This window comes from Hydra vulgaris, chromosome 05 (genome assembly GCF_038396675.1).
Source record: "Hydra vulgaris chromosome 05, alternate assembly HydraT2T_AEP".
Classification (NCBI taxonomy): Eukaryota; Metazoa; Cnidaria; class Hydrozoa; order Anthoathecata; family Hydridae; genus Hydra; species Hydra vulgaris.
In genome coordinates, this window is record NC_088924.1 from 7209424 (window position 1) to 7222500 (window position 13077).

The 13077-nt window shown below is 27.5% G+C and overlaps 1 protein-coding gene across 1 annotated transcript in view; it reads right to left on the bottom strand.

The window, feature by feature from the left end:
- Positions 1 to 1036: 1036 nt before the first annotated feature.
- Positions 1037 to 13077, bottom strand: part of LOC136071819 (cilia- and flagella-associated protein 46-like) — a 69792-nt gene continuing 57751 nt past the window's right edge. The window contains exons 30-37 of the mRNA XM_065797241.1: positions 9092 to 9234; positions 8725 to 9010; positions 8240 to 8319; positions 4469 to 4529; positions 2011 to 2067; positions 1628 to 1913; positions 1355 to 1494; positions 1037 to 1277 (exon numbers count right to left, since the gene is read on the bottom strand). Coding sequence (XP_065653313.1) covers positions 1099 to 1277; positions 1355 to 1494; positions 1628 to 1913; positions 2011 to 2067; positions 4469 to 4529; positions 8240 to 8319; positions 8725 to 9010; positions 9092 to 9234 — 1232 coding nt within the window. The 3' untranslated portion in view covers positions 1037 to 1098. The remainder of the gene's footprint in view (positions 1278 to 1354; positions 1495 to 1627; positions 1914 to 2010; positions 2068 to 4468; positions 4530 to 8239; positions 8320 to 8724; positions 9011 to 9091; positions 9235 to 13077) is intronic.

The following is a 13077-nucleotide window of genomic DNA, read 5'->3' on the forward strand; positions in this document are numbered from 1 at the left end:
TACTCTTCATCTTCTAGGATTAACTCTTGCTTCCGATCTTTCTTGGAAAACATATATCAAATTCATTGCAAAATTAGTATCTGGTAAGGTTGCATCTCTTTATCTTGCTCGCAACTTTTTACTCAAGATTCTATTCTTTATCTCTATAAATCTCAAATCCGTCCTTTTATGGAATACTGTTGCCATATCTGGGGCGGATCTTCAAATGATACCCTTTCTGATTTAGACAAGGTGCAAAAACGCATTGTAAACATAGCTGGACCTGCTTTTGTAAGCAACCTTCAACCATTATCATATCGTCGTAATGTTGCTTCTCTTTCTCTTTTCTACTGATACTATAATGGGCACTGCTCTAAAGAGCTAGCGTTTCTTGTGCCATCTACTAAAATTCATTCTCGTGTTACTCGTCTTTCAATTAAGTTTCATCCTTTTTCTGTGACTTTTCCTAATCCTCCAAAAACTCTTATTAGTATAGTTTTTTCCCTTGAATATCAGTTCTTCGGAATTCGCTTCCTTCATCTTGTTTTCCTGATTCATATAATTTGCAATCTTTTAAGTCGTCTATCAATCGTTATTTTGCTGTATAAATTTTATCTTCCTATAATTTCCAATTCTAACAATGTTTGCTTGCAGCCTTGTTAGAAGTGAAGATGTCAAAAAAAGAAAAAAAAAATAGAAACTTCAGCTGATGCTGAAGTTTCTTCATGTTTTCTAAGAACCATAGTCTTGCTTAAATAAATTTCTATCTTGCGTTTTTTTTTTTAATAATCGGCACTATTTTTTTTAATAAAGTCATTTTTAAACTTTATCTTCTTGAATTTAACTTCGTACTAAGCTGTGAGGCATATTTCATAAATTTTTTTACCTGGTTCCAATAGCGTTTTTTTCTTGAACAATCAAAACAATTTAAATTATTGAAGAATGTGACTTTTTTCGATAACCTAATTTATTTAGAGATTTATTGCGTAAAAAATAAAGGCTATGCAAGATATTAGGTTAATAAACAGAAAGGGAAAACAGAAAGAAAAACATTAACTTATATATAGAACATTATGCTTTTCTCAAACTTTTCGAGATTTAAATTTTTAAAGTAATTTTTTATAAACTCATAAGGAAGTTAGGAAGTCCATATAATACCATATTAAAACGTTCATGGTTTTCAAAATAAATATCTGATTTCTCTGTTTCAATATTATTTTCGATATTAGTTTCGACATTTTTACATAAACAAAGAGAACGAATCAATTCTCCAACAGTGGCATTGGAACTCAGTAAACCTAAAACAATTTTTTACGAAATAAAATATCGCAGAGCATATAACAAACATTACTAAATTATATCATGTTTAAAATACCTCCAACAATAACTTTCAACCGCTTATTGTTTGTATGCAAACTAGTTGTCCATTGATTTAGAATAACGGCTGCTGGTCCACATATAGATAAGATAGCAGATGTAATAACGGTATTTTCAATTATTAAATTACCTGAAAAACTAAATGCGCGATCCAATCGGACAGTTACTAACCATAATAATATACTTAATGAAATAAATTGTTTGTTTCCAACATTACGATTTAACTGAATATAAACTTGAAAAAAAAAAAAAAAAAGAAATCAAGGCTTACTTCTCTCCAATAAAAGGTTGCTGCACTAAAGTGCTCCGTTTTCCTTGCGCTAAATCGAACAACATTGCAACATAAGAATTGGTAAGATTTAATGGAGCAACGTAACAAGGAGGAACTACCGAAAAAAATTGGCCGTAACCATGAAAGATAAACGAAGTATTGAGAAGCATTTGAATTTCTTTGACGCTTGCTATTTTTTCTGAACCTTTTATTCCGACCCATTTGCTTGTCTTTTGCTTTTGTTCAGATATAATTTCTTTAAAAACAACTTCAGGATGGTTAGGATCTACAGCAAATTTTAAATTTTAATTACTTATATTACTTATATAGTGCTTAGCGACAATTAAAAAATAAAAAAAAAGAAATCTGAGATCAAAAGAAACCTTTAATTGTTTGATCCGTCAACCCAATATCTGTATCTAGAAATGGATCAACTAGGTCTGTTGAACTTTTAAGTAAAATAAAAACGAATAAAAACTACTAAACCAGATAAATAGAAAACCTATAATAATCAAAAAAGTTTCATTTGCAAATAAAAATCTTTCTCTCTACCCCGTTGCCACTTTTCTTTAAATTCTTCACTAAAATAAATAAACCAAAACCTTCGTTGCAAAAAAAAAAAAAAAAAATCATTCTAAGAAAGCTAAAGAAAATTTAGAGAGAATGCACTGGAATGGAGATCATATTAAGTAATAAAAAAAACTTGATCATGTGGTGCAGGTTTATAAAAAAGTAATAGAAAATTAAATAAAAGGCAAACAAAAAGCATTTGCCGTTTTTTTCCTTTTTATTTGCTTACCATCAAAATACCGTTTGCTTTCATTTCAAAATGCTTTCAGACCAAGAAAAGAGAGAACTTATAGTTATGCTTATCCAGTTACGTTTTTGTAGTTTCTTTGTAAAGCAGCTTTGTCTGTCAAGATTAGTGGTTAATTTAAGATAATACAGTTAAACGGGGGATAGGGTTAAAAGTAGCCTTCTTAATTTAGTGGTTACTAGACTTAAAAAAAAAAAAAAATTACAAAAACAAATGTACGTAAACATCACATTAACAATCAAACCATTGAAGATAACAATAAGATTGTAAAGTAAAAATCAGTGCATCAGATTTTAATGCTCAGTCAACTACTTGTTATTGTTGTCATGGAAGCTTTTTCAAGAGCTCAATAAAAGTTATCATTATGATAGGTAGTTATTATGATAGGTTTAATAGACCAACATCGGTCTAGAAAGTGAAAGAGATTGTAATTTTAAATTTTATTTGATTTTGGGTGCAACTAATTCATTCAATTTAAGGAGAAAAGAATCAGAAAGTAATATGCAAACTTTTTTAAAATTAAATGACAAAGGTAAATATAAACTCTTAAAACTATAAAAATTTAAACTTTTAATTAACATTTAAATCTTTTAGAAATTTTAAAAGAAAAAAGTTTAGAACCATAAACTGATGAATTAAACTTTAAAAAGGTTAAAGATACACAATCTAAGATCAAAAAATCTGAGATCATAATAAGAGTATACATCAAACCATTAAGAGAAATGAAAAACCATGACATTTGGAGGAATAAAAAACCATGAAATTTAGAGAAATGAAAACCATGAGATTTGGAGGAACGAAAAAACCCTGAGATTTGGAGAAATGAAAAAGCATGAGATTTGTAGGAATAAAAAACCCATTAGATTTGGAGGAATGGAAAATATGTTGAAAAACTGCTTAAAAGCAAATATTAAATATAGTAAAAATTTTATTTGGTAGCCATTTTTTTATTTGGTAACCCTTTTTTTTTTGTATTTTGGAACACACCAAGTTTCAAAACCAAAAGGAATACGGAAAAAAATAGAACCAGCTCAGTGTACAGAAAATTTAACTTTTTTTTTTTTGTTCTGCTTTTTTTATACATTATATATATATATATGTATATACATATATACATTATATATACACATTGTATATATACATTATACATACATTATATATATATACATATATATATATATATATATATATATATATATATATATATATATATATATATATATATATATATATATATATACTTTATTCTCGTAGGTGCAAGAATTTTACGCAAAGAAAAAAAAGAAAAACTCTTGAGTTAAATCATTTTTACTTAAGGAAGATGTTTTGATATAAATAACCTGATACACTTTATTGCTGAAATATTTTGAATAGTCATGATACATGTAGCTATGGCAAAAAAAAACTAACAAAAATTTGAATTTAAAAATTATGTTTTTTTAATCCGAACTTTCCAACAAAATGTGAATTTGGTTTATTATAACCCATTACTTCTTCTCATGATAATAAGCCTATCAATGATTGTCATGTAACTTTGTTACAAGAACTACATATTTTAAACTATGTAGTCCTCTAAAGATGCTCAAAATAAAGAAAAGATTTAGATCAGTTAAAAATTCCAAAACATTGATGGAAGAAAATAAAACAAAATATCATTAAACAATATCTACTTTAAAATAATCTTGTCCAGGCTGATAATCAAATAGTGAAGTTATCAGTATGATGAGGTAGTTATCAATTAGATGACATAGTTATCAATAAAAAGAAATTATTTATATTAATAAAAGTTATTTATAAGATGATGCAGGCATCAATAATATGACTTATAATTATCAACAAGATAACAGAGATATTAGCAATCCATCTTATAAGCCCAAGAAATCATTTTTAACTTTTGAAAGCCTTTCAAATATTATTTTTCAAATATGTTAAAACATAAAATGGAATGAAAAAAAAACATAGTAATGTGCAACATAAAAAATAAAAAAAACACTAAATTTACAAAATAATTATAAAAAAGATACATTTCAAAACTGTGGGATCAAGCACAATGGTTTCTTTTTCAATTCTAAAAGTTCCTGAAACCTAATCAACAAATAAAAATCTGTAACCAAAGTAATAAATAAATTAAAAGTAAAAAAAAAAAAAAGTATTCAAAATATTTGAGTTTTTTTCTACATTAGGCTTTGAGTTTTTTAACTGCGGTATCAATAAAAAAAATATATATATCATATTTTTCTATAAAATATGATATATATATATATATTTCAGTGAACTTAATTCAAATATATATATATATATATATATATATATATATATATATATATATATATATATATATATATATATATATATATATATATATATATATACATATTGCAGTGAACTTATATTGGCTTCAAATATTATTGCAGCCAACTTCCAACCATTATGACATTGTCATAATTTTGCTTCTCTATAAAAAGATGCTTTTCTATAAATGGGCACTACTCTAAAGAGCTAGTGCAGGGGTGGGGAACCTTTCTGAGCTTGGGGGCCGCATGACCCTTAAAAAAAAGTTTGGGGGCCGCACTAATAAATATGCAAATTTGGTGTATAGTACTTGTACTAGTGTTATATTTCTTAAAGCATCTTGTATCACAATATTCCTTAACGCATGTATCACAATATTTCTTAATGTATTATGTATCACAAAAGTTACCAATGACTTTTCTGATTCTGTTTTTTTTGAACCAGAACTTGAATATTTGGCTCTATCTTCGTAGTTTTAAGCTTCAGTTGGTCTTCCAGATGGTCAACGGTCAACTGTGACCTTAAACAAGACTTGATAAATGTCATGAGTGAAAACGTAGATTCACAGCAGTAGGTTGTACCAAAGCAGCTCAGAAGACACCTAGCAATTTGACAGAGTTTTGGATACTCAACTGCAGTTTTCCAAATTTCCAATGGATCCTTCTTGTTGTCAAAGAGAAATTTTAGAATACTGTTCTCAGAAAGCTCAATCAATTCCATCTGTAAATATTCTTGAGCTGTTGAAATTTCAACAAGATGAGGCTGAAAAGCTAGTTTCAGTGTTTTATTATGTTCTTCAAAGTCTTTAAACCTGTCATTAAATTCTGCAATCAAAGAATCCAGAACTATTTCATATCTTGATATATCATTATTTTCCAACCTTTTCTCATTTTTTTGTTCAAGAATAATTTTTGTTAGCTCTGGGAAATGTTCTGTTGATAAATTTGACTTAGAAATAACACCTTTGAGAAAAACAAGTTTTTTCTTGAATGCCTAAATCTGTTGCCACATTTCATAGATTGACTTAGTTTTACCTTGCAATGAACTATTCAGCATGTTATGCTTTGCCATCAGATCGCAGAGGAACGCAGCATCTCTACAAAATTCATTATTAGAAAGCTCACAGATCTCCTTTTGACTTGTAAAAAACTCAATTTGTTTTCGAAGCTCAAGCAACTTTTGCAGTACTAACCCTTGTGACAGCCAACGATCTTTGGAATAGTAAGGAAGATCCACAGCATATGTTTCTTCATCAGATTGCAGAAGGTTTTGAAACTGTCGATGCCATAAAGAATTTGCCCTTATATAATTTACAATCCCTATAACTTTTTTTAATGTGTCATCCAAAGCACCAGCTTTTGCACAAAGGCTTTGCTGATGGGGAATACAATGAAATGTAATTAGACAATCTGGATCAGGCAATTCTTTTTTCAGGAAAGCAATGAACCCTTCATTTTTTCCACGCATAGAAGGAGCTCCATCAGAACAAATGCTGACTAGTTTTTTCAACTGAAGTTGAGCCTGAAAATTTTTTTCTTTGCAGCAAATATATCACAGCCTTGTGTTTTTCCTTTTAGTGTTGCTAAGGCAAACAACTCTTCATAGCTTTTGAAGTCTGCAGTTATAACCTGAATAAATAACAGAAGTTAGGTAGAATCAGTCACATCAGTGGACTCATCTAAAGCAATTTAATAATATGTGTCCTTCATTTGACATATTGAGATTAATTGCTCAGAACTATTTGTAGCAAGCTCATGTTAATAGTCCGTAATTGTTCGCTGAGAAAGCGGAAGCTGCTTATACTTATCCACTTTATCTGGATCCATACATGACACTGCTTCAATGAGGCAAGCCTTCAAGGTTTCAATATCTCTATATGGTTTTCCTCCTTTGCCAAGAATGAGAGCAATTTTATATGTTGCTTAAGTTGCTCTATTTACATGTTCTTGAACAATTGAAAATGTCTGCTGTTGTTTGTCTCCCTCTAATTTTGCATACTTATGATCCTTATGAATGTTTTCATAATGTCTCTTTGCAGTAGCATTCTTCAAAGTAGAAATTGTGAGGTCACACAACAAGCAAAGCATTTTATCCTTGGTTGGAATCATGAAGTAATCTTCCTCCCATTTTTCATTAAAAGACCAATTTTCCTTCTTGCTTTTTTAGGGAGAACTGACATTTTGACACTTGTTGAAAAATTAGACATAAATAGAAAACCATGATATACATTATAATACAAAAACTTACAGTCAATTGATTTCTACAGTCACAAAAAAAATCCGTACGGTTTTTTTTATTTATTCATTTTGTTTTGTTTTGTTGTTATTTCTGTCAATCAATTACTACTGTACCAGCTTTGCCAAGTTAAACAATTTTTTCCCTTAACATTAGCATTCATACACTTTACTATAACTAAAATGTAAAAATAAAGTAATTTTTTAAATGTCATTATTTTCTCTAAAATATTTAAAAAAAAATTTAGTTCTTAATTTTACATTTCGGGGCCGCATAAAGAGTGTCTGGGGGCTGCAGGTTCCCCACCCCTGAGCTAGTATCTCTTGTACTAAAATTCATTCTCGTGTTACTCATCATTATATCAAGCCTCATCCATTTACTGTGACTGTTCCTAAGTGCTTTAAAAATTCTTATTTGCCCATTTTTCCTTGAACATCAATTCTTTGGAATTTTCTTCCTTCATCTTGTTTTTCTAATTCATATAACTTGCAATATTTTAAGTCGTCTGTCAATCGTTATCTTGCTCTATAAACTTCATCATTTCTCGTCCAGTAACTAATAGTGGTTGCTTGCAGCCTTGTTGGAAGTAAAGATGTTGAAGAAAAAAAATAATGAAAAATTAACTTGGACTAGCTGTAATCTATACAATATTATATTTCAAATTTTTCTCAGACGTTTATAACCTACATTTTTATGAACTTTTAATTCATTTTTAAATTTATTACAAAAATGAGCTTCTTTAGAGGTTGATATACTTTTGAAATAAAATATTTTTTATATATGGGATCCAGCATGCAAACAAGGGTCTTAGAAGAGGTAACATTTTCAAAAAGTAAGCAAACCCAAATTTAAACACAGTTCAAAAAAAATTTGTAACTAAAAAATTGATTTATAAATTCTACCTCCCTAAAATCCTAATTTTTTTTAAATTTAATTCACCTCCTCAAAGCTGAGGGCCACTACAGCCAAAGAGGCCGTTTTTATTAACTTTGATTAAAACTCTCTACTAACTCTTTAAATCAAAAACACGAACTAAACAAGGCCAAAACAAGGCGATAAACAAGGCCAATGCATGAAGAAACAAGTTGAGCAACGTATTACCAGGAATGTAGAGAAGTACTGAACTCTACTTATTGCTATGTATGTACAAAACTTTACACATAGCTAATTTTAGATGATGATTTTAATGCTTAATGGGTCAACTTAATTTTGGTATCGTTTGTATATTTAACAAAGCAAAAACTAAAAAGAAAGAAGTTTTTTTTTACCTTGACTGTTGCTGGTGATGTTTTAGATTTTTGTTTTGTATCTTGAACTGTTTTCACTGCATCTGTTTTTTTCTCATTCACTTTAAAATTAAATATATAAAATTAGGTGTTAGTCTTTATAGATATAGCTAATCATAAATTTCAATGTATACAACAAATGATCCTTTTAGCCTGTTTATATTTTTCCTTGGTCTTAGTAGTTTACTTACCTTTCTACTTAGTCAAAATAGCGTGCCTGTATTTCTCCTTGGTCCTAATACCCTACCTACATTTCTCCTTGGCCCTAAAAGCCTACCTATATTTTTTTTTAAACCTTCTATTCAACAGTAACTTAAATTGTCTGTATCAAAGCATCTGAGATTCAATTGGTAAAAATAACATTTACTATTATAAATGAGTAAAAAGCAATTACTCATTAGAATTAGCAACCCTTTTTGATCATTATTGGTTATTAAATTAAAAAATAAAAAAAAATTTGCTCATACTTGTGTTGTGTGGATTTAATCTGTGGTATAGCATTTGAAGTGAAAAATCTCTTGTGACAGATTTTATATTCTGATTGTTAAACACACTCATTGCTTCCAAAGGAAGTTGCAATAAATCTTTATCAGCTAAGATAATAATAACCGTTTCCTTCTCCTTGCTTAAAAATTGCTCAAAATGCGTTAAAATACCTCCAAAATATGCCTCTATGACAGCTATAAGATTTTCAAATAACATTCGATGTTGCTCTTCTAACAAGTTTTTCTTGTTGGAAACTTCTTCCGATAACTATTGAAAATCATAATTTATAAAAGCAGATGTATGTTCACATAACTATCATAAACTAATACAATTAAATTATCTACTTACAAAAACACCAGTAGAAACATGTCTGTTTGGGTAATTTTTTACAAATTCTATATTAAAAGTTGTAAATTCTGCAGACATCTCCATCATGCTGTTAAGTAATTCATGACTTGTTTCATTTCGAGATAAAAACCCAGTAAAAGTTTCTAAAAAATAAAATGTTTTCAGATTAAAAATTGTATGCATGTAAAAAATGTATACATAAATGTGTACTTAATGATTGAATAACAGACAACGTACTACCTAAACTAAAAAGTTGTGGTGAATTTTTTTAACAGGCACATACACACAAATTATTATATTTTTAATTTAATTAAAAAATTATGATTAATTTTTAATTAAAGAAAACTCAAAACTTAAAAAATTAGAAAACTTAGAAAATTGTCTTTTGTGTATCTCAATATCCAGAAAAATATATTTATTTATAATGCCCTTGCCTCAAGTAGGAGAGATTAACTTTTAGTATGAGACACTGAACCAGACTGATTTAGATAGCTGACACTTTTACTTGCTTGAGAAGGTAATGGTGCAAAGCTACTATCTGCTGAATTATGATTGGTGCAAAGCTACCATCTGCTGAATTATGATTGGTGCAAAGCTGTCATCTGCTGAATTACGATTGAATACTTTAAATCAGAATCTGTACTAAAAACAATGATAATTATCTCTGAATAATCTTAGATGAACAAGAATGGAGCACAGAATTCCTGTGGTTTGTGAGCTTTCTTGATTCTTGTAGTAAAGAGTGATTGACAGAACCGGTCAACAGACTGACTCATCCACTATATTACATATTGAATATGATTTATCATGAATAATAAAAACTGTTCTAATAAAAGTGAAAAAAGTACTTAGCTGAAATACAAAAATATATTAAACTACTTATTTAGTTTTTATAAGCAACATTTTTTTTTAAAATAAGCAACTTTATTTATAACAATAAATATTATTTCTGCTCTCTAAAATATGTTGACAAATAAAATTAATTTGAGCTTTCAAAACGGTTCTTAACTTTTGGACACTCAAAGTATACTAAAAATGAAAAAATATATATCTATAAAAACTTATTTATTGATTATTTATGATACTAAAACCAACTCTTTAAAAAACAATAGAATTTATAGACTCATCTTTCAGTTATATGTTCTTAATTTTGACACCCTTACTTGCAGGTGTTGAAGATACTTGTTTGCCTTTCGTTGGTGTTGGTTTCGCTTTTAGAAGAGCATTTTATCATAAATCTATATTTGCCTCTTACAACCATCTCAAACTTCATCAAAGTTTTGGTTAAACATTAATTAGTACTTAAGGTTTGAACTTAAAATCTTCATAGTTTAGTAAAGATCATTACTGTAAAAATATTTCAATGTTTATTATTATGACATAAAATATTTAGATAAAAAATTTATAAATAGTTGTTGTTAATAGATTAATTAGTAAAAAATGTTTATGATAAAATTTCAATAAGTTAATAAACTTTATTAAATGTTTCCATTATTTGTGTTAAACATCTCACTGTTAAAATTTTTGTGTTGAATGTTGTAACTGTTTTAGCCATTTTTGATTAAAATATTACAATGAAGTAAGTAATTAAAGAAACATTACTAAAATTATTTGAACAACAAATAAAGAAACTTGCAAGCCAATACCAACAAAAAGGTATGCTAAAAAGAAGAATCTAAAAAAGTCTTTTAATAATATTTTTTAAACATAAAACTTTAAAATTATTTAAGTGTTTAAAGTGGAGGATGTTACCATTAAGTTAAATATGTCTATCATATCTGTGTAAACTAATTTACAAATGTGTGAACATAGATGTAAATATGTAATAAACAGAACACAGAAAAAAAAATTATAATTTTGCAAATCTCCAAAATGTAAATTTTGAAATTTGTTCTTACAAAGAAGGAGTTGAAAAAGAAATCTAAATTAAATTCTAAGTAAACAAATTTTCTAATGCAAAAAACTGAGGACAACAGTACTACCATGTCAGTAGCTAAGCATTTTTTTGGTGCATATATGTATGATGTATATACAGATTGGTGTATATACAGATATATATATATATATATATATATATATATATATATATATATATATATATATATATATATATATATATATATATATATATATATATATATATATATATATATATATATATAGGTATATGTATATATATATAGGTATATGTATATATATATATATATATATATATATATATATATATATATATATATATATATATATATATATATATATGTATATAAATATATATATATATATATATATATATATATATATATATATATATATATATATATATATACATAATGGAAAAAGGTATGCCAAGCAAAAAAAACAATAATTGAATTTTTGAAATTTGAAAAAAGATTTATTTCTTTCAAATAAATATATAAATGATAAAAAAGCACTAGAGGCCTTTCACTATTTTCATCAGTAGTGCTATGTTTAATGCTTTATCAAAAAAATTTTATATAACTGTAAAAAGTTAGATAATAGAAAAATTAAATTGCTATATTGTAACTATGAGTTACCATTGTAACACTTTTTTAAAAAGGAAGTCTCAATTAAATGTGTCATGTTTTTGTTTATGTAAATGACTTTCATATGACAACAAATATTTTTCACTTTTTAATTCAAGGAAAACAAAGAGTTGGAAAAAGGTTCTATAGTTTTGTAGTGCAATCTCTGGCATTCAAATACATAATTGTCAAATTGGTCTGTAGAATTTCCTGTTCTGCAACTGGAAATATGACCATTAGTACGGTTTCTTAAATTATTTGTTTTTCCAGTGTAAGTGGATAAACCATTACATGATAAACACTTTAAATAATAAATAACATTTTTGCTATTACAAGTAATGCGACTTTTAATATTCCAAATAGTTCCATTAGACGTCTCAAACTTATCAACTTCTTGTAAATGTAATTGGCAAATTTTACAACGAATATCTTTACATTTGAATAAACCCGTTTTTTTGATAGATGAAATAGAATGAAATTTTGAAGAAGTTAGATGTCTAAGTAAATTTGGTGGTTGTTTGTAGGCTATTACTGGATGTATATTTGAAAAAACCTCCTTTACCCTTGCATTAGTAGATAGACTAAGTAAAAGGTTAGTTTCTGTTAAAATAGGCTGGCAGTTTAAATTGCTATAAAATATAGTTACCAGAGGAAAAACTTCTTTGGATTTTTTTAAAGGTGCTGGTCCTTGTAATTTGGCATTGTGAAATGCTTTTTCTATAATATTATCTGGGTAAAGACATTTTTTTAACCATAATTTTAGTTCCGTTAAACATAGTTTTTCTGTAGCATAATCCGAGGTAAAAACAATTATTCTTTTAGCAAGATTATATGGGATATTCTTTTTTATGTGGAAAGGATGAAAACTATTGTAATTTAAATAGTCGTGGGTATTTGTTTCTTTGTAAAATATATCTGTTTTGATATGTTTGTTGTTTTTAAGAATAACCGATACATCTAAAAAATTAATGACATTGTAGATATTTCTGTTTTTATTGTATTGTGTACCTAAATCAACCGTAAAATTAATTGAATTACGTAGTTCTTCTAGAGAACTTTTAAACTTGGCAATGTCTAGATTTTTTGGCCATATGTTAAAACCATCATCAACATATCTAAAATAAAACTGTTCAATATTTTTAACTTCTTCTTTTGAAAAGTATTTTGGTAAGATTTTCGGAAAAAGCAAAGTTTCTTCTAAAAATCCAATTGTTAGACATGCATAGTCTGGGGCAAAGTCTGTAGCCATGGCTGTACCTGTAATCTGATGGTATACTTGGTCGTCAAAAATAAAATTATTGTTTTCTAAAACGAAAGATGCCGATTCTAAGAGGAAATCGGAGGTGAATCGATCTGCTATTAAATCTTTCTGTTGTTCAATCCAGTATTGTAATGCTTTAAGACCTAGATTATGTGGAATACTTGTGTATAGATTGACAATGT